Source organism: Pelmatolapia mariae, linkage group LG5 (assembly GCF_036321145.2).
Source record: "Pelmatolapia mariae isolate MD_Pm_ZW linkage group LG5, Pm_UMD_F_2, whole genome shotgun sequence".
Lineage (NCBI taxonomy): Eukaryota > Metazoa > Chordata > Actinopteri > Cichliformes > Cichlidae > Pelmatolapia > Pelmatolapia mariae.
In genome coordinates, this window is record NC_086231.1 from 37,582,914 (window position 1) to 37,606,160 (window position 23,247).

Here is a 23,247-nt window from a genome sequence, read left to right on the forward strand (position 1 = left end):
TGACCAAAACCACAAGAAGATGTGCTGGATTTGCACTGTTTTTATTTTATTTTTTAAAAAACAAAAATGATTTTGCACAGTAGCATTCATTTAGAAGTGGCCTGAATGTGAGTATTTTGTGCTGTTGCACATTTTTCACATTTGCAGATTAAAAAAGATGTATTTTGTTGTTTGATATAATACTTTCCTTTGATGGAATGAAAACAGCAATGTTCACTGGCATTCTACTGGAAATAAACTGTATCAGGATAGTTTTTGTTATTAATTTAATTATAATTTGGCCCTTTATTAGATTTTTTTCAACTGTATTATCTACTGTACTTGTATTTGTATGACATTTCATACTTTTACCATTAAGTGACATCTCAACCATTTGGTAGAGATCAATATTTTAAAAACTACAGGGTCTATTGAAAAAAAATATTGATTGTGGTTATTATTCACCCAAGTCATTAAGATATGCAAACAAAAAAATTTTCCATTGCGTTTTTTTCTTGGTGTGGACCTCGAAGGGGTATGTGAGGACTCAGGGCTGTGTGTAGGACAGGGTCGTCTGCAGTACGGGGGCCCCACAGGGAACGGTTCTGGCTCCGTTCCTCTTCACCATCAACACTGCAGACTTCTCCCACAACTCCACCCAGTGCTTCCTGCAGAAGTTCTCTGATGACTCTGCAATAGTCGGCCTCATCACTGATGGGAACAACAAGGAGTACAGAGGACTGACTCAGGACTTTGTGGACTGGTGCCAGCTGAACTACCTCCAGATCAACACCAGTAAAACCAAGGAGCTGGTGGTAGACTTCCGCAGGCACAAACATCCTCCACTGCAACCACTGAACATCCAAGGTATGGACATTGAGGCTGTGGACAGCTACAGGTACCTTGGTGTTCATCTGAACAATAAGCTGGACTGGACTCATAACTCAGACGCCCTCTACAGGAAAGGGCAGAGCAGGCTGTACCTGCTGCGGAGACTCAGGTCGTTTGGAGTGGAGGGCCCACTCCTGAAGACCTTCTATGACTCTGTGGTGGCCTCAGCCATCTTTTACGGTGTGGTCTGCTGGGGCGGCAGCATCTCTGCCGGGGACAGGAAGAGACTTGAACAGGCTGATCCAGAGGGCCAGCTCTGTTCTAGGATGCCCTCTGGACCCAGTGGAGGTGGTGAGTGACAGGAGAATGGTGGCTAAGCTGTCATCCCTGCTGGACAACATCTCCCACCTCATGCAGGAGACTGTGACAGCACTGAGCAGCTCCTTCAGTGGGAGACTGCGGCACCCACGGTGTGGGACGGAGAGACTCCACAGGTCTTTCCTTCATACTGCTGTCAGACTCCACAACATGGTCTCTGCAGATGACCACAGGCACGCGCAGACAGACACACACACACATCCAAAACACAATGATAACTTTCACCCTGTCTCCCTGATGTGCAACAGTACCAAGTGCAATTTTCCCAATAGAGCAAAGCATTTTATTCTTTTTGTACAGCATGTTATTCTATCTTATCTTATTCTAGTCTATTGTTTTTTCTTTTTTTCTTAATTTTTACTGCTCTTAACATGTGCTTTCTGCTGTGACCAAAAAATTTCCCACATGTGGGACTAATAAAGGTTTATCTTATCTTATTCTATCCTGGTCCCAGTGTCAAGTCCCGTGTCTTACTGTGTGACTCATGTTTCCTGTTTTACTTTGATAGTCCCTTGCCCTATGTTTAGTTTACTCAGTTTTGCTTCCTCTCTGTCTTGTCATGACAGATTAGCTCCAGCTGTGTTTCCCTCCTGTTTCTCATTCCCTTGTTATCCTCTGTATATTTAGTCCTCTGTTTTCATTTGCCTGTTGACGCATCATCCCATGTTCCTGTGTATGTTTCTCCGTGTGTCCTGTCCTCCAGGTTATCTCTTCTTTTTTCAGATTATTCTGTATGGTTCTGTTGGTCTTATCAGGCAGTGGCCTTTAGCTCACACTGGAGTGGTTCTTAGCTGAGTGTGAAACAGCAGATATAAGAATGAGAACATCCAAGTCGGAAGCTATGGTCCTCAGCCAGAAAAGGGTAGAGTCTCTACTTCAGGTCAGGGACAAGTGACTGTCCCAGTGGAGGAGTTTAAGCATTTCAGAGTCTTGCTCATGAGTGAGGAGAGGCATGAGATTGTCAGATGGACTGGGGCCAAAGTGGTTCAGTGATTTGGGCATCTGACAAGGTGAGGTGTTTCAGGCATGTACCATTAGGAGGAGGCCTTGGGGCAGACCCAGGACAATGGACAAATCAGCTGGCCCAGGAACACCTCATGTTCCCCCAGATAAGCTGGAGGAGGTGGCAAGAGAGAGAGAGATCTGGGTATCCTTGCTTTGACAACTGCCCCTGTGACTCAGATAAATGTAAGAAAATGGGTGGATGGATAGATGCGTAGAGTACACTGAGAGAGAGAGAGCTGTGCAGGAAGTGTGATTTTTATTGTGGTGGAGGGAATTCATGACAATTTTTATCAAACGTGAAGCGTAATTTGGATCTTCTTTTGATGCTGATTCAGTGAATTTTGGGGATGAAACCTGCATCTTTAGAATCTGTTAGATGTCGGCTTTCAGCTCAGATGGCATGCCCGCGTGCGTGCCATCGGGTGAACAATGCTCTCATTTACTGTTTTAGCTGTTTAGTGGTCGTTAAAATAGTTTTGTGAGCTTTAACCTGAGATTCTGGCATTTCTGGCAAAATCCATTTATATTTAAAAAATCGATTTGAGATTTAATGAATCGATATTGCTTTATTCAAGATAAAATTAAGTTGAATTGGGAAAATCGTTTTTTAAAACCCACTCCTATTTCTGCCTCCTTAGTTTGACTTCAAGAATAGTAAAAAGAAAGTGTCAGTCATATGCAGTCCCACAGCATAGGACTTTCAGATAAATCTAGCACAATAGCTGATATTGTGAATAAATCTGACAAACCAGCCTAATTTGCCATAAGAAATTGACATTGATGATATAGAACCTTGAGTTCTTCTCGGGTGGCTGTAACTCGGGTAGTAGCGCAGATCCTTTGCTAATTGAAAGGCTGGTGGTTTTGATCCATGGCTGCTCCAGTCTGCATGTCAAATATCCATGGACAAAATACTAATACCAAGTTACCCTCTAATGTATGAATATTAGATAGAAAGCACTTCAGTAGAAGGAAGTGCTCGGCTGAATGAGGCAAGTTGTATAAAGTGCTTTGACATTTGATTAAATATTTCTATTAAAATATAATCATTTTGGTTTGGCTTGAACACTAAGATGAAACATAACTTTTAGTTGCACATTTGTCAACTTTACTGAAACCCTTAAATGTACCCTAGGTTAGCCCACACCACCGTACAGGAAGGTGGTAAATCTGCTGGTAAAACCGGTTTCAATAGCTTGCTAGTTGAGCTGATATTTGAACCATGCTGATAAAAAACTGAAATGCCTTGATTATCTGTCTCATACATAAACACATACCCAGCCAGATGCAGCTATGTCATAAAAACTACACAACGAACTGAAGGACCTGAAATTTTGGTGTGCATGTTCATGGTTTCAAAATAACCACTTTGCTGAACTTAACAGAAAGATTTTATTACATATTCACCAATCTATTTTTGTTATTAGCAAGGAAAAAAATCTAGCTACACTGAAAATGGTCAGCAATGACCTCCCACATGCTTCTGTAAATGTGAAGAGTTACAATTATCTGTGTTCGTTTTAACGTTTTAACACTTTGCAACAGGATTAACCAGACATAAAAAAAAAACACAGTTTGACTGAACTGGTCGAGTACACCACTCACTGATGGACCTGCTATTATGTAACTGTATGGTCTCTGTACACTCAAAACCAAACACCTTAGTTATGAGGAAAAGAGTCAACAGTACTAAGTACTGTAACAACACTGAATACAAAAAGCTTTTTCAGTTCTTGTTCTTTAGGAAAAAAAAAGCAGTCTGTCTCCACTCAGTAAAAAACCTACATGTGCTTTGGTTTGTGTGTGTGTACACACTGGGTACATGAATTGGACTTTGAGCCAGAGTTTGCACTAGTCAAGAGAAAGAGTGACAGAAAAGCCTAGATCTACTGAAAAGTGAAAAAGAAAACAGTGATTGCAGTAAAAGCTGCAAATAAAAGGCAAACACAATATACTAAAGATTAAAATAACTGAATATATTTTTAATAATAACCCATTGTTCTAATCCCAGGTCTTTTCTTTAAATGAAAATAAAGCATAAATCTTTCACTGTGATGTAAAAGTTGCCTCAGCCCAAGGCTATTCAGCTTTTATTAGCCAGCACCAAATCAACACCCTTCACTACACCAAGGCAAAAAAAAAAAACAACAACAACAAAGTTCCAACATTACAACAACATTAGCAAATCCCAATTTTTTCAGTGAGACGTTTTGTTGCACAAGGGAGCTCAGGGGTTAAAACAGCTGTTCTGTGAGGAACTGTTATCACTCAGGAGAACAGGTAACAACCATCCCACTATATGGAATATTATAACAGCTGCCTATTTCATTATAAAAATCATCCTGTGCTAAAGAGAACTTTTCTAAAGACCTTCATTAATCAGTTGTATAAGTTAAGGCAAAGTACACTAATACAAAGAACCAAGTCATATTTGCTTTCCGCTAAGCTACAGACTAAAGACTACAGAAGTGGCTTTAGCTCAGGAGGTAGAGCAGGTCATCTGCTAATCAGAAGATTGGCGATTACCAGGATACTAACCTACTAACTAAGTTGCTCTTGGATGCATCTGTTGGAGTGTGAATGTCAGCTATAAGCACTTACATAGAAAATACATACTCGTGTATGCTTGAAGACGTTTCACCTCTCATCCGAGAAGCTTCTTCAGTTCTAAGGTCAAATGGCCGAGAGTCCCAGATTTAAACCCAGTGGGAGTATCCCCCCAAAGAGGGACAAAGGACCCCCTGGTGATCCTCTAATCACATGAGCCAAGGTGTGAAAGCGGGTGTGGGACCTAATCAGCCAGGGTTTCGGGTGAGCTCATTGTTAAACCTGGCCCCACCCTATCATGTGAATTCCTGAGGTCAGATGGCCCAGAATGTGAGTGGGCGTCAAGGTGTCTGGGAAGGGATCTCAAAACTGGATTATAGATGGCAGACAGTTGGTGTCGTAAACCACCACCTCTGTTCAAAGATGGTCGCTCACAGTGGACATAGATGGCCTCTTTCACTCCTCTTTCAAACCATCTGTCCTCTCTGTCCAAAATGTGAACATTGGCATCCTCGAAAGAGTGACCTTTATCCTTAAGATGCAGATGGACTGCTGAGTCTTGTCCTGTGGAGGTGGCTCTTCTATGTTGTGCCATGCGCTTGTGAAGTGGCTGTTTGGTCTCTCCAATGTAGAGGTCTGGGCATTCCTCGCTGCACTGTACAGCATACACCACGTTGTTAAGTCTGTGTTTTGGAGTTTTGTCTTTGGGATGAACCAGTTTCTGTCTGAGTGTGTTGCTGGGTCTGAAGTACACTGGGATGTCGTGCTTGGAGAAAACTCTCCTGAGTTTCTCTGATACACCGGCTACATAGGGGATGACAACGTTGTTGCGTCTGTCTTTCTTATCCTCCCTCGCTGGTGTCTGATCTTCTTTTCTGTGCCTCTTTGCTGACTTTATGAACGCCCAGTTAGGATAACCGCATGTTTTGAGTGCTTCCTTTACGTGTGTGTGTTCCTTCTTTTTCCCTTCAGGCTTAGAGGGAACATGTTCTGCCCGGTGGTGTAGGGTCCTGATTACTCCAAGTTTGTGTTCCAGAGGGTGATGGGAGTCAAAGAGGAGGTACTGGTCCGTGTGTGTGGGCGTCCGGTAAACTTCGATGTTGAGGTTGCCATTCTCTTCAATGTGCACGGCGCAGTCCAGGAAAGGCAAACAGTTATCCTTTGTGTCTTCCCTGGTGAACTTGATGTTTTTATCCACAGCGTTAATGTGCGCAGTGAAGGATTCCACTTCTTGTGTTTTGATTTTGACCCAGGTGTCATCTACATATCTGTACCAGTGGCTGGGTACTCTTCCTTTGAAAGAGCCGAGAGCCTTCCTTTCCACTTCCTCCATGTAAAGGTTGGCTACAATAGAGATTGACAGACCACGTGACTTTCGCGCATTGCATGCCGGTAACTGATGGCAAAACAATCCAAGTACCGCATCAAATGCAAGCATTTGCAGCACCGCAAAATGTTTATTCTCCGGTTCCAGTACCTTCTTGGTTTTTCTTTCCTCACCAAAAAAGGAATGTACAAAACGAAGGAGAACAATGCCGGTCCGTACAAAGACAGACTCGACGAAAAGGCAAAGAAAAGGTACGAGGAAAAAATCAAAGGAGTGAAAGGGTCAGACCCTTACGAGCACACAGAGTGGACAAAAGACGTCAGCGTGCTGCCCAACTTTCACCACGCTCATATTTATAATTATACGGTTCTTGGAGTGAGTGCATACACTCATGAAGTTTAGTAACTTCAGGTCACTGCAACAAGCCCAGGTACAGTTTACCGACGGATGGGTACAGGACCTTGAAATGCACAGTGTAGAACGAAAGACCATGGTACGAACAAAGGTAAGTTTACCAGTCTCACAAATCGTCTTCATAAATACACATTCGTTAACCGTTTATTAATAGGACCTTTGAGCTCAACGGTAATTAATTTGTAGTGGAAATAATTTCTAGTACGCATTACAGAAATGTAACAGTGACAATAATATTGTATGTTGTAATCGTACTGGGCAATTAGTGATACAAAAAAACTGTTTTATCCTGTGAATAAAAGTATATGTTTTTGTCAATGTACCATGGTAATAACAGAAGCGAAACGCAATATTGTGTCAGGACAATTCACTATTTATGCACAATAAACAAAGGAGCATAGCGCGACAATTTCTGTTCAGCGCCAGACTTGCTTGTAACCTATATCACCAATTATGTTAAGAAAAATGATGTATTAACTACTACAAAACACTGACCTTTGTGGAAATGCTTGGAGCAGACTAACATGTGAGCTGGAGTGTTCTGGGACATTATATTTGGTATATCCAGGCCATCTGTCGGCTCTTTGTTATTTCGGAAACATGGCTTAAACAATTCCTCTTCCACGACGTAATCCGATAAAAACCAATCTCTTTACCCGTCGGCTTCCCGTGGCTGTCATGCGACCGGCTATTGCAGTTAATAATACAACAGCTTCTTGCCATTTTTTGTGTTTCTTTTTATCGCTGTGTAACTGATTTCAATTGAAAGCCTGCGTGCGCTAGTACCTCTTGCCACCAGTTCCCAGAATCCTTTGCGGTTTTACCCCTGAATGACGTCACATTTTCAATCTCTATAGGTGACACGGGGGAGCCCATGGCACAGCCATGTTTTTGTCTGTAGAAGCCTTCGTTGTATTTGAAGTATGTTGTGGTAAGGCAGAGGTCTAACAGTGTGCAAATCTGATCGGGTGTGAAGTTGGTCCTGTCTTCCAAGGAGCTGAATAGAGGATCACCAGGGGGTCCTTTGTCCCTCTTTGGGGGGACACTCCCACTGGGTTTAAATCTGGGACTCTCGGCCATTTGACCTTAGAACTGAAGAAGCTTCTCGGATGAGAGGTGAAACGTCTTCAAGCAACTTAAAGAAGTCCAGACGCTTTTCTTTGCAAACTCCTTTGACTACAATGACCTGGATGACTGAGAACCTTCACAGACATACTCATGTATGAATGGGAGAGTGAAGCGAATTAAATAAAGTGCTTTGACTGCTAAGATGGAAAAGCATTATATAAGAACCAATGCATTTATTGCAACAATTGCACATTACTAAGTCATTTAATAGATCTATGCTGTTCAATACACAATCTATTTCTTCCATAACAAGCAATTACATATGAACCTTTTGTAATGTTCAGGTACCGACCTTAAAGGCAAATTTGCGGATGATGTTTTCTGAAAGCTCTACTCCTCCAATCTGGAAACTGAGCAGGGGCAGACTCCCTAACACTGTATCCTCTTTGTCATCTGTGAATAAAAAAATTAAAAATGTAAAAATATCCAGAATATTACACTTGAGCAGTGCTACAAATATGTGAGAGAAATAGCAATTACAGCTTGGGTTAGTACAATTTGCAGGATTAAGAAACAATAAAAGGAAGCAGGAATGTCTAGCCCAAACATGACTGGAATGAGAACTGCTCTTCTAGGACACCCAGCAATCCCCTCAGCTTCCACATTGAAAGTTTCCCACAATATAGGTCCATAATGGTCTGAAGGAGCCTGTGATATGCAGTGACAAAGGCACAGACATTCTTCCTCACACATACACAAAGGTATCCAGTGGAGATAAACAGGCGTACTGTAGAAGGGGAGTACCAGCACTGACTAAAGAATAAAACACATGAAAATTGAAGTAGTTTGAAAAAGAATCGGTGTTTTCCTACCTCTTAAATCGCAAATGTAGCTGCGCACCGACAATTTTGCTTTGGCTGAGTGTGTGCCTTTATGTGTAGGCGTGCACTACAGAGAAAAATAGAGACAACAGAAAAGGGCAGGGAAGCAGAGAGACGGAGGGAGCGACAGGGAGAGAGCTCTAAAGGGAGGGGGAAGGGCTTGTGCAATCACAGAATACACAGATCCCTGCTCTGTGTGCCTATTTGTGAGAGATAATCATCAGCCCATGTGACTAAGTGTTGCAAGAATCTAAGCCGAGCCAGCTGAACCTGCTGCTTGCCTGCACCAATGAGACTCAAGCAACGCATGTGCGTGCATGTTTGAGCGCTTCTCCAATTCTGCTCATTGCTCCCATGCATATGTGAAAAATGTATTGATTTATTATATTTATAGACTGGAGCCATAACATAAGATAAACCTTTATTAATCCCACATGTGGGAAATCTTTTGGTCATGGCAGAAAGTACAAGTTAAGAGCAAAAAAAGGAAAAAAACAGTAGAATAGAATAACTATACAAACTGGAATAAAATACTATATACAATAGAAAAAGTACTATACAAATAGAATAAAATACTTCGTTCTATTTGGAATATTACTATTGAAAAAGTACATGGCAGTAGTGGTCGATAAGACTGAAAAAGCAAAACTATTTGAACAGAAAACACAATGAATGCAAAAACGGTGCAGTGCACAAAATGAATGAATGAAAACAACGTCAAACTAAATAGTCCCAGAATTTCTCTGGGACATTTTACTGTATGGTATAGTATTTTTAAAATCACACAGACAATAATTAACATTAATGTTAGTAAAGGAAGAAGCCAGAACTTTTATGTGAGGTTGAGAGGTACCATGGAAATAAAGGTAGGACCACATCAATACACAGTCTTGTTTCTGGAACTAGTCTCCTGGGAAGAGGCTGGACTCGGTTCCACTCCACCATTGGTAAGGTCATTATACTTCAGTGTCTGTACATTGGGATTTTTGGTAGGCAAGAGGACTGTTTCCTTGACTAGGTTTGCAGCCTAGGTCAAACCTATGTTGATGTTTTTGTAAATGTATCATCAGATTTGCAGCCATATGGTCTTCTTATTTCATGCGAGTGGTGAGTCACTTAGTTGGGTGATGAGAGGAGCAGAACGGCATAGGAGGATTCGGGATCAGCCAAATATACCAAAATTTTTAAAGGACTTCTTTGTTTCCTCCACAGAACGCATTTCAGTCCCACAGAGATGCTCAGAGTGTAGGGATTTGGCCATCTGGGAATGGGGTCACTGAAGTAAATAAACATATCCTTGTTGACAAAGCCGTCCTAGCCACCCTCACCCGAGAAACTGATACAGAATGGCTGGACCTTAGCTATCCTGGGAGCAGGAACACAAGGACAAACAGCAGTGGCAGACTGTGTGGTTTTCTTTCGAGATGACCCAAATGTGGACTTTAACAAAGAGTGTGCAGTTTATTATGGCAGATGACAAAAACATGAGCAGAAATAGGTAAACCAGAATAAACTAAAAACTGACTGCGGTGTGATTGGGAGCTCTGCTGCAGGGGAGGAGTGGAGCAGCGGGTTCAGGAAGTGGTGTCAGGGAAGGCTGGTTTTCACAGTTGACGAACATCATCTAATCATGCCTTTATAATTTTCCGGAGAGGTCTAGCTTAGTAACGCATGTAGCATTAACCTTTCTGTAATCAGTACAGAAACGTGGGGTGTTATCTGGTTTGGGCACCAAAATACAGGGCGAACTCCATGCACTGCTACTGGGCACAGCTAACCCATGTTTAACTAGATATTCAACTTACTGTTGCATTAAAACCAGTTGGTTGGTTGGATTCACTCTATATGTGTGTTGTTTTATTGCCTTATCAACTTCCACAATGATATCATCACCGATGTTTGCCGAGGATGGTCAGAAAAAAGCAGCAGATTAGCTTTAATCAGATCGATGATATCTTTGAGGGTGATGGGATCCAGTGATGGGAATAACAGCGTTACAAGTAACAGCGTTACTAACGCCGTTACGTTTTTTAGTAACGAGTAATCTAACTAATTGCTATTCCTTTTTTTTTTTTTTTTTTTTTTTTATAACTATAAATGTAGATAAAGTTGTAAACAAGTCATATTGAAACTCTTCTTTCACTTTTGAGGACTATGTGAAGGTTCAACCTTCATCTACAATTAACATGTAACTGCTGCACATTTGCAGCTGCTGCAGGTTTTTATCAGATTAGTTTCAGTCTTCTGCAAGTGTCTGTTTTCAGCAACACAAACTGTTTATATGTGAAGGTCACGTATTTCTTTTCTTTTGCATGATCAATTTAATAATAGTGTTATTTGCAGTAAGTTTCATAATATTAAGAGCAATAAAATACATTTTATTAATGTTGCCATAGTTTAACCATCAAACACTTTGACAATGGTCAGACATAATGATTTCACAGAAAGTTGCTTTAAACAGAGCACATTTTGCACTCAGTGTTTTAAGTCATACACATTACAATAGAGTGAATCTTTTAATGTTAATCAAACAAAAAAAAAAGGTTGTTGCTATTCCTATCGTTACAACGCCGTTACCGTTACTAACAAGAAAATGCAGTGCGGACGCATTACTATTTTTCAACAAACAGACGGTTGAAGCTGTCTTTAGCCTACCGCACCTTATATCAGTTGCACGGAAGTAGCTGTCTACGTAAGTAATCTGGGCGCTACAGCTTTAAGCAGCTGCGCGCTCCTGCGGGCGGCAATCACTTTCTGGTAGATGATCACTTTTTGGCACAGCACCTGGAGCTAAGGGGGCAAAACAATCGCAGTGCTGCTGTTTGACTGAGGAAGAATAAAGTTGTCGTGGTAAGTCAATCACATGACCACTTAAAGACAAAGCAACAAGGTGATATATACCAGTTTTTAAATTGTGTTGATAGGCCACGTAAAACCAGAGTCATGATAAACAATATATACGCAGAGTTTCCTCAATATTTTCATCACGTTTACTGTCTAAGGACAGCGCCAGCAAGCACTCTCTGCTTATGACCAAGAAAACAAAACAAAAAAAACCCCAGCCCGTTCGTGTTGGTGGAAAAATGCACCATGACGACCAATCAAAAAATGATATGGCAACATGACATTTGGTTGTTTAGGAAGAGGGGGAAGTTTTAGGAGTGACGAGAGAGAGAGAGAGAGAGAGAGAGAGAGAGAGAGAGAGCACGGGTTTTGAGATGTGAGAGATTTGTGACGTTTAGCGTGTTTGGAGTGTGTAGTTAATGTGTTGTCTTGTGTAGTTAGTGTGTAGTGTTGTGGATAGTTTTGTGTTGTGTGTCAGAACAATGAGGCGACTGCTGTCTCCAGGTAGAAACAGGAGTGATACACCTGCTGCTGTCAGACCTGCAGGTATCAGGCTGTGATGTTCTCCTTTATAGTGGACAGAAATATTTGCAGTGGCACAAATAATTTGTGCGGCATCTTATTGAAGAACAGCTGATTGTTCTGTAAATAGTTTGAAATGGTTAATTAAAAAGGGGTAAAAGGTAAATGGCTGCAAATAACTTGTTGTTTGCAAAACTTGTACATATGATTTTAAAATTGACAATTTATATTTGCATTTAAAGTTATGAAATATGATTCAATAAACATGTTTGTGGTTGTTAGAGTGAACATATAACTTTTTTTCTACTCGAATTTTATGGTTTTTGTCTGATTTTAGATCAATTGTGTTAATACAGTATGTCAAAATGAAAACATAACTGTAAATTCAGACACGTGAGGTTGTGCTGAAAAGAATGATACCAAACAAGGCAAAGTAAATAGTTTTAAAGGTAAAATGTGGAGGGAACATCAAAAGTAGTCAAAAATGGCCAATTATACCGTTGACCCCAGAGGGTTAAACTTTTTTTTGAAAGTAATGCAATAGTTACTTTTCAAGTAATTAATTACTTTTAGAATCTTGTAACTCAGTTACTAACTCAGTTACTTTTTTGAAGAAGTAACTAGTAACTATAATTAATTACTTTTTCAAAGTAACTTGCACTGGTGGAATCTGACAGATACGACAGAAAAGATTCTGTCTTCTAACACTTCTAAGTTTCTCAAATGGGGCACGGGCATACAGCTGCTGTTCTCCATCAAGTCATCATCTTGCAGATGATATAATGGTGGTGCCGAACACACAGAGACAGGCGCAACGGCATAGGTTTTGTCACCTGCTGCGTCCTCTCTGGAAACATAGCATTTAAGCATGTTAATGTGGCAAACCCTCAGTTTTCTCTTACGGTCAGGAGTGTTTATGACATAGCTAGTGTCACTTATCTTTTTGTCCACCTCATAGGGACCAACAAACTGAGCATGGAGACCAGACCCAACTAAAGGGAGCAACACCAGAACTTTTTCACCAGGAGCAAAATTTCGGACCACCGACTTTTTGTCATACTGGCTTTCATGTTACCTTGGGTTTGTTCCAAGTTTTCAAGGGCCAGCTGACATGCATGGAAAAGGCGCTCTCTAAAACTGCAAACATAAACTAACACATTATGTTTGACTTGATGCGACTCTGACAACCATTTTTCCTTAAGCAGTCGCAGGGGACCACACACAGTGTGTCCAATAACTAAGTCAGCGGGATTAAATCCAAGAGATTCCTGAGTGGTTTCTCTGAAAGCGAACAGCAAAAGAGATAAGAGTCCCTCATCCCAGTCTTTACCTGATTCAAGGCAGTATTTGCGCAACATGGTTTTTAGGGTTTGATGAAATTGTTCCAGTGCACCTTGACTCTCTGGATGATAAGGGCTGGATGTTTGATGTTTGATTTTTAACTCCTTCAAAACCTGAGAAAATACTTTTGACATAAAGTTTGTTCCCTGATCAGTTTGAACAACTCTTGTAACCCAAAAGTTGAAAAGAATTTTGTGAGGGCTTTCTCAACGTTCTTTGCCTTTAATGTCTGTAATGGAATTGCTCCGGGAAAAGGAGTGGCGATGCACACTACCGTTAATATGTACTGATGGCCCCATTTTGTTTCGGGCAACAGGCCCACACAGTCCAACAGAACTCTCTCAAACGGCTCACCGAGCACTGGATTTGGGTGAAGAGGTGCTGGTGGGATCAGTTTACTTGGCTTTCCCACTATCTGGCATCTATGACATTACCGACAATATTTCACCACATCTGATTTTAGTCCAGGCCAAAAGAAGTTACATAGCACACAGTGATACGTCTTTTTGACACCAAGATGTCATGCCAAGCTGGCATCATGCGCGAGACTGAGAATCTGAAGTCTATATTCCTTGGGCACCAGACCCTGATTTACTCTATGTAAATCAGTTGAGTCAGGAGACCAAGATCTCAACAGCACACCATTCTCAATGAAATATTTTACTGGAGCTTTAGGTCCCTCTCTGTCCACAACAGAGGAAAAACAAGGCACCAGCGAAGGATCACGCTGCTGTGCTTTGATTAACATTTCCCTAGTCACACTCAAGCTCTGATTAATGTCTGCAGGAATCATTTCAGGAACATCACATGTTGAGATTTTTACAGAATCAATGGGTGACACAAAAGAGTCGTCTTCATCAAGTGTAGCCATAAACGACCCCGACAAATCCACAATCTCACCCATTTTATGAGCTTGCACATGTGTAATTGTGCACGCAGGAAACACATCTGAAGAGGGGGAAACCGAATCAGCAGCAAGGGCAGGGACATCAACAACTTCTGATGGAGGAAAAACTTGCCCACCAGCTAGATCACTATCAAGAATGAAGGAAACTGCTTCAACTGGTAAGCGCGGGCACACGGCGACTTTAACGGCAAATGTAGGTGTACCATATGCAGAGGGCCTTTGGTGACACTCATTTTTAGTCCCCACAATAGTATGTTGGACTGCAGGATGTTTTTTCCGACAAAGGCCGCACAGACTCTAGTAAAGATGAGTGGTAAGCACCCGGATTGCTAAGAATCGTGACTGGCACTTTATCTGGCTTTCAGTTTTTGCTCAGCGGTCTTAAAAAAAAACCCACGCCAGCAGGAGATTTAGTGCCCCTCGTTTCTTTTCTTTTTAATGCTGGACATGCAGCAATCAAATGTACTGAATTGTGACAATAAAAACATTTGCGACTGTTTGACCTAACAACGGACGCTGAAACATTTTTGCGCATTGCTTTTGGTGACTTTTTTCATTCAGACAAAATTTCCTGAAACGAATTCTGTGCACAGAAAATATTTTTGCATGTTAACACAAACTCATCAGCCAGGAGTGCCACGTTAGTAAGAGATGACACCTTTTGTTCGTTTAAATAAGTCACAATGCCTTCCGGCAAACACTTTTCATACTCCTCCAGCAAGATAAGCACTTTCAACTCCTCAACGGTTTTAACTTTACACAAACAACACCATTTCTCAATGTTTTTTCACATTGTTCTCTCGTGCAAACTCAACAAAAGTCTGGTTAGCAGTTTTATTAAGATTCCTGAATTTTTGCTGACATGCTTCAGGGACAAGTTCATACACCTGTAACACAGTTTTCTTAAGAGTTTTGTAATCTAAACTATGCTCAATAGACAGACTTGAGCACGCTTCTTGGGCTTTTCCCACAAGTTTACATTGGAGAAAAAGGGAACAATACTCTTTCGGCCACTTCAAAGCAGCGGCTATGTGCTCAAATAAGCAGGGACAGTTGCCAAAATAAACTAGAACCTAAACTGGAGAAAACTAAGAACTGTGAAAACTATGACTGTGACAACTATGAACAAAACTCTGTGCTGGAACATAACAGGACTATGAAACATATACAAGAACATGCAACATGAACATGAACATGACCTGCACAGAGTCTTGAGACCTGGTGTGACATGAGGGGTGGAACACAGACGACGCGACACTGACAAAGAGAAACGAGGGGCTTAAATGCACTGAGGGGAATGAGACACAGGAGGAGAACATAGCTGGGAGTAATCTGACATGACAAGGCTAAGAGGAAGCAAAACTCAATACACTGACATGAGACACAGACTTTCAAAGTAAAACAGGAAACATAACAGACGGGGACTTGACTAGGGGAGTCAGCAACCATGGAACACAGAAAGAGAAACCAAAAGATGAACAATGACAAAATCAAAGTTCAATAATGATACAAAACTCAAAACACTGGGTCACCGACCCAGGACCATGACACAGCATTTAAGAAGACGCCGCCATGGAGGGCCAGCCATTCATCCTTGACCCATCCCTGGGGAGACAAAGGATAAAAAGGAAGAAGAAGGACATGGGAACAGGTCAGAGGGCAAAACACAGAGAGACGACAAAGATGGATCGGGAGACAGAGAGAGATACAAACACGGAGACATAAAAACGTGTGACACGACAGACTCTTAATCCGACACAGGGCTGAGACAGACAAGAGGAACCTAACAGACTAGAAACTGGAAATGCAAGAAACTAACTAAACTTGAGTCTAACTGTAGAACTGGAACTTAATCTAACTTTAACCCTTTCATGCATAGTGGTCACTACAGTGGACAGCAATTCAAAGGCTGTTTTCTTGTATTCGTGTCACTGTTGATGGTATACTTGCACATAAACCACTATATTGGACACTAATGTGTCACTCGATACCCCACCACCCTCTCCAAAGGTGATGTTGTCCACCTAAGTGGACATATAAAGTTCAAAAATCTTTTTTTCATGCCTAAAGATGAATGAAAAAAAACTTAGTTAGTTCATAACAATAGCTGCATCCTAGATGCATGAAGGAGCGTTTCCGCAGGTCCTTCCTCCCTGCAGCTGTCAGACTGTACAATCAGAACTGCTCCCAACAAACATAGATGTTTACATCAGCGCTGTAACTGCAATAATTTAATCAACCGATTCGCACTACAACCTGATTTGCCTCTTATCTGTAGTTATTTTTATTTAATTTAATAACTGTACAGTACTCTCTGTATATAGTAACCATTGTCCTTAATGTAAATATGTAAGAAAAATTGTGTATGTTTCTGTTCTGTGTCCTGTGTACTGTTTGTTTGTATATGTGTCTTTTTGGCTGCTGTTACAACTAAATTTCCCCTTGTGGGACAATTAAAGGATTATTCTATTCTATTCTATTCTAGCTGAAAAAGTCACTTGAAAATGGCTACCAAAATTGCCAGATTAAACCCTAAGAATTTATCCACTCTATGCAGTACTTTTTTTCAACACAATGTTTTATTTTTAATATGAGAAAGTAAAAAAGGAGAAAACAAAGAAATCAAACAACAATCTTCTCAGTCTTCTACTGATATTTATTTAAATTCAATGTATTTCAATTTTATTTATATAGCACCAAATCCCAACAACAGTCGCCTCAAGGTGCTTTATATTATAAGGTAGACCCTACAATAATACATACTATGGAAAAAATGGGCACGTCTTTTTTTTCTTTTCCAGAATTCTGACTTTAACCTCAGAATTCTGAGAAAAAAGTAAGAATTCTGACTTTAAAAAGTATTTTTCTAGACAAAAAGACATCACAGGTTTTATCAAATCTGTGATGTCTTTTTGTATCGCTGCCTGGTTTGGTAACCTGACAGTGAAGAATAAGAATCGGTTGGGTCTTTTGAAAAAACTGCTAGCAAAATTTCAGAGTGCTGGCAAGATGGACTTTTGGCCATTTACAATAAAAATGTGCTTAGAAAGGCTCATTCTATTGTTAATTGTTCAAACCATCCACTTCACAGTGAGTTTGAGTTGTTGCCTTCCGGCCCCCGTTTTAGAGTACCTCTGAGGAAGACCAAAAGACTCCAGGCTTCTTTTATCCCTACTGCATCCTGTCTCCCAAATGGCATATAACCGTTCTGGGATTTTCTATTACTATTATTGTCATTTTATATTATTGTTTTGTTTACTTTTATCCTGTTGCTAAACTAATTTCCCTTTTGGGACAATGAAGAATTTGGATTTGAATAGTCTGAGTATGAGTAGTATCAGTTTGAGTCAACCTATCCATTTTAGGGTGCAGGGTGCAATTGAAATCCCCTCCTATGATATAAAGGCCCTCCAAGTTTGATATTGTGAGAACTAAAGTTTCATAGGGGGATGGGTTATCCTCGTTGGGGCCATATCCTCATTGAGGTTTATTTCTAACATGGAGATACAGCTCTGCACAATTACATATCTCCCGTTTGGATCTGCAATCACCCTTATAGTTTGAAGGTAGCAGGTCAGCCACTAACCAGAAGGTCGGTGGTTCGATCCCAGGCTGCTCCAGGCTGCATGCCAAATATCCTTGGGCAAGATACTAACCCCATGTTTGCCTACTGGTGGTGGTCAGAGGGCCCGGTGGTGCCAGTGTCCGGCAGCCTCGCCTCTGTCAGTGCGCCCCAGGGCAGCTGTGGCTACAATGTAGCTTGCCATCACCAGTGTGTGAATGTGTGGATGACTGAATGTAGTGTGAAGCGCTTTGGGGTCCTTAGGGACTAAGTAAAGCGCTATACAAATGCAGGCCATTTACCATTTTACCATTTATGTTAACCTGTTGTTTAAGTAGGTTATCCTTTATGATTCACTGGTCATGGGCATCTTCTGATGTTTCCTTTGGCAGATTCTTGTAGAATGTTTTGGCTTCTTGAGGTGTTGAGAAGAGGTAGATCTTTCCATTGTATCCTGAGTCTGCAGGTGTTGTGCTGGAATCCACGTATGACAACTGGTTGAAATCCCCGTTGGATCCGAACTGTCTCTGCAGACATATCTTGTGCAAATGTGATCTTGGCCCCATCATGTGTAATTTGTTGTTTTCTTGCTTCCCGATATACCAGTTCCTTCTCTTGGAATTTTAAGAAGCGAACAAGCACTGCTCTGCTTTGGTTTGGTTTCCCAGAGGCTAGCGTGCGATGCACTCGCTCCAGTGTGAATGACTTGTTGGGTGCTAGCCCCAGCCACTTAGGTAGCATGCTGTTAATAATATAAGATAAGATATAATAACCTTTATTAGTCCCACACGTGGGAAATTTGTTAATAAAGTCGAAGAGTGGTTGTTGCCCCTCTGCTCCTTCTCTTATGCCAAACATGCACACGTTCTTTCGTCTTCTCGGGTTTTCCAAGTCATCTGTTTTGGCTTCAAGAAGTACGATTCATTTGATAGCCAAGTTCAGTGATGTTTCTGTTTTTTCACTGACATGTCAGTGCCGTATATTCCAAACCACACTAATAGCGTATACAAGTGTTTTTTCTGTTTTTTCTATGTATTTTTGAGTTTTGTTATCTGAGTTACCCCATATGGAAAAGAAATAGAAAAAACTTATAAAAGACTTGCATAAGATTTGGCTTGCTTCATATAGTGAATCATATAAGGCTTATATGATTTACTCATGAAAGTGGCCACTTTCTCATTACTTTCATATACTGTTTTAGTAAGTATCAAAAACATACAAGTTTCATTTATATAATTTTTCAAGGGATCTTATATCTGTTTTCACTCTTGTATGCTTTTCATACAAGTTTCACACAAGACAGATACAAACTTTATAAGATTTATATACATCTTTTCCATATGGGACTTCTTTGCAATTTATTTACAGTGGACTCCATTATACATGAAACTTAACAAAACGTCCCCCCAAAGTAACTCAATTAACAAAACTCAAAAATACATGGATTTGGTAACACAGCTCACCTCTCCTTCCGCATCTGAGTCTTCTTCTTCTTTTCTTTTAATGGCGGTTGGCAAACAACTTAAAGGAGCATTACCGCCTCCTACTGTTCCGGAGTATGGGACAGACAGTGAGCTTACAGTCTACATCAAAAACCAGAAAAACCAAAAAAAAAAAAAATACCAGAAAAACCATACACTCTTTCATAAACCCCTATATCCTTCAGAAACCCCACCAATTCCCTTATCTGTGCCCTACTACCCTCCAACACACTCTTCAGAGTAAACTCCCTAACTCCCAGCTTCTTCATTCTATCCTGCAGAACCTTCCTCCCCACATCATACCCCTTGCACTGCAATATTGCTCTACCATCTCCTCCTCCTCCTGGCACACTCCACAGAACCACATCTCATGTTCTCCTACCATCTGTAGTGTTTTATGTAATGCACAATGTCCCAGTCTAAGCCTGGTAATGACCACCTCTTCTCTCCTATGACCCCTATGCACCCTAAGCCCTGTCACCGCCTTCTTAAGATGATACCATTGCCTGCCCTTACTCCCAGAATCCCACCGCTTCTGCCACTCCTTAACAACCTGCCTCCAAACAATACCTTTTGCTTCAGATTTGCTGCTTTTAATTTCCATCTCAATCCTATTTTTAGTCAAAGCTCCTTTAGCCAATCTATCCATTTTTTCATTTCCACTGATTCCTACATGAGCTGGCACCCAAAGAAAGTGAATATTGCCTCCATTATACCTTGTTCTGCTTATAGTTTACAGACTATTATACAGCATACCCTGCCTTGTCTTTGAACAAAATGATTGTAAACTTGAAAGAACAGATGCAGAGTCAGAACATACTACCACTTGTCTGATTTTTGAATACTTTATCCATTTGAACGCTACCAAAATTGCTGCCATCTCAACTGTGTACACTGCCAGTCCATCCGAAGTGCGTCTGTTCATTCCAATATTTTTTGATGGGACCGTTATTCCAAACCCCGTAATTTCATTTTCCAGATTTTTAGCACCATCTGTGAACACATGAATACACTCAGGGTATTCATTCAACCTATAAAATTGGAATGCTGAAACAAGATCCACTCTTCCTTTCAATTTTTTCTTCTGATCCAGTATGTACCAGTCCACAGAAGGGGTCTCCAATAACCATAGAGGAACCACAGGGAACACTACTGCAGGACATATTTTAAGGTCATACACATGACACTCCTTAGCCGACTGATTCCCCACCTTTCCAAAATGATCCTTCTGCTTTTCCCATACTCCCAGCATTCCAAAAGTACCTCCTATGTGGGATGTGCGTCACCATGACCACCGAGATTAACCCAGTAATTTACAGATATTTGCTTCCTCTTACGATCTAGATTCCCCCATCTCCACCTGTAGGGCACTGACTGGAGACATTTTAAAAGCTGCACAGCACACGCTAAAGGCTTCCAACTGCAGAACATCCAAACGTTTCAACACAGAAGGAGCTGCCGAACCATACGCCACACACCCATAATCAAAGACCGATCTAATTAATGCCTGGTAAAGTCTTTTCAAAGCAGAAGAGCTTGCTCCCCAATCCCTCCCAGCTACGCACCTCATAACATTTAAACCATTTTTGCATTTGGTTTCAAGCCGGTCAATATGCTCCCTCCATGTCAGTCTCGAATCAAACACCACACCTAAATACTTTTAAAAAGCTCACTCTTTCAATTTCCTTATCATACAGTTTCAATTTCAAAGTCTCACTCACTTTTCTTTTGGTAAAGAACATCATTTTTGTTTTTTCCACCGAAAACCTGAATCCCCAGTCAAATCCCCACTCAACCACAATATTCATAGCCTCCTGAACCTTGCCCACTAGGTGCTCAATATTTCTTCCTTTTTTCCATAACACACCGTCATCAGCGAACAAAGACCTGCCAATTCCCTCAGGTACAACAGAAAAAACATCATTAATCATTATGACAAAAAGCAGTGGACTAATCGCACTGCCCTGTGGCATTCCGTTCACAACCGTGTACTGACTAGAAATCGTAGACCCAATTCGCACTTGGATCTTCCTACCAGATAGAAAGTTTCGGATCCAATTGAATGTCCCGCCACCAATACCCATCTTATGCAACTTGTTTAAAAGCCCATCCCTCCACAACATATCATATGCCTTTTCTATGTCAAAAAACACTGCCAAAGCAAACTCTTTATTGGCCTGCGCTTTTCTAACAACATTTTCAAGTCTAATAATAGCATCAGTTGTGTTTCGAGCTGTCCTGAAACCACTTTGAAAATTGCCCAAAGCCCCTTGTCTCTCCAGTTCAAAGGACAGTCTTTCCATTATCATACGTTCCATCAACTTGCACACATTTGATGTAAGAGCGATTGGTCTGTAGCTATCTGGTTTAGATGGATCCTTCCCAGGCTTTCTTATTGGCACAATAACAGCCTCCTTCCAAGTGCTTGGGAGCTCTCCCTTAATCCAAACTGTATTAACCGAACACAGCAGTTTTTTAAGTGCTTTCATACCAAGGTTCTTCAACATTAAATAACAAATCAGAACTTTTCCGGGAGCTGTGGGCTTTGTTTTCTTAATTGCTCTCAGCATTTCCTCCAGAGAAAACAATGCATCCAAACTACTGTCTATATGCGCCTTTCTTACAAGAGCCTCCGAGTACCGTGTTTTAGTTTGGCACATTCTGTCTTTTCCTAACACCGATATGTTATCAGAGCTATGAATCTTAGCAAACATTTTCACCATAACCTCTACTTTTTTCTGATCTCTTACAAAGTTTTGTTGGCATGAAGTTAGAACTCAACTAAGCCTAGTAATGACCATTGTAAGATAAAAACTGTCCAACAATAAAATACAACAGGAAGCACAAATATTCAGATGGACCATGGATCACTAAGGGTTTACAAAATGCATGTAAAAAGAAAAATACACTCTATAGGGAATTCCTAAAACAAAGAACAAAAGATGCTGAAAATAAATATAAAAAAATACAAAAATAAGTTGATCAATATTATACAAGTACGTAGAAAGGAGTATTATAGTAAAACATTGATCAACAATAAACATAATATGAATGGAATATGGGATGTTTTAAATAGTATCATTAAAAATAATTCTGGACAACAAAGTTATCCTCAATATTTTATTGACAATGGCAATATAATAATAATAATGGATTGGATTTATATAGCGCTTTTCAAGGCACCCAAAGCGCTTTACAATGCCACTATTCATTCGCTCTCACATTCACACACTGGTAAAGGCAAACCACAGTTGTAACCACAGCTGCCCTGGGGCAGACTGACAGAAGCTAGGCTGCCATATCGCGCTATCGGCCCCTCTGGCCATCACCAGTAGGGTAAAGTGTCTTGCCCAAGGACAACGACCAGGACAGAGAGCCCGGGTATCAAACCGGCGACCTTCTGGTTATGGATGCGCTTCCCAACCCCCTGAGCCATGGTCACTCCAATATAATGAAAAACACTGCTGATGTGGTAAACAGCTTTAATCATTCTTTTGTAAATATTGGACCAAATCTGGCAGAACAAATTCCTGAATCACTGCCATTAGTAGACTGTAGTGAATGCCTGATTGATAGGAACCCTAACTCAATGTTCCTCACAGCAATGGAGGAAAAAGAAATAATTGACATTGTACATATGTGTAAATATAAAACATCTACTGATTTTAATGATATTGACATGAAAATCATTAAGAAGGTTATACAGGGTGGGCCATTTATATGGATACACCGTAATAACATGGGAATGTTTGGTGATATTAAAGTCCTCTTTGTGGCACATTAGTATATGTGGGGGGGCAAACTCCTCAAGATGGGTGGTGACCATGGTGGCCATTTAGAAGTCGGCCATCTTGGATGCAACTTTTGTTTTTTCAATAGGAAGAGGGCCATGTGACACATCAAACTTATTGGTAATGTCACAAGAAAAACAATGGTGTGCTTGGTTTCAACGTAACTTTATTCTTTCATGAGTTATTTACAAGTTTCTCTTTGTTCACAGCCATTGACATGAAGAGGTTAACACGTGAGGAGCGGATCGAAATCATGTTGATATCTGGTGAACGCAGTAACCGGGTCATTGCAGCAGATTTCAATGCAAGACACCCTACGAGACCACCCATCTCTCATGCTACAGTTAGCAAACTGCTTGCTAAGTTTCG

The 23,247-nt window shown here is 40.8% G+C and overlaps 1 protein-coding gene across 1 annotated transcript in view; it reads right to left on the bottom strand.

Moving 5' to 3' along the window:
• LOC134628263 (pleckstrin homology domain-containing family A member 6) overlaps positions 1-19,472 on the bottom strand; it is a 66,437-nt gene extending 46,965 nt beyond the window's left edge. Inside the window, exons 1-3 of the mRNA XM_063475031.1 lie at positions 19,416-19,472; positions 8,422-8,497; positions 7,902-8,002 (exon numbers count right to left, since the gene is read on the bottom strand). Of these exons, the coding sequence (XP_063331101.1) occupies positions 7,902-8,002; positions 8,422-8,497; positions 19,416-19,472 (234 nt within the window). The remainder of the gene's footprint in view (positions 1-7,901; positions 8,003-8,421; positions 8,498-19,415) is intronic.
• Between the last annotated feature and the right edge of the window lie 3,775 nt (positions 19,473-23,247).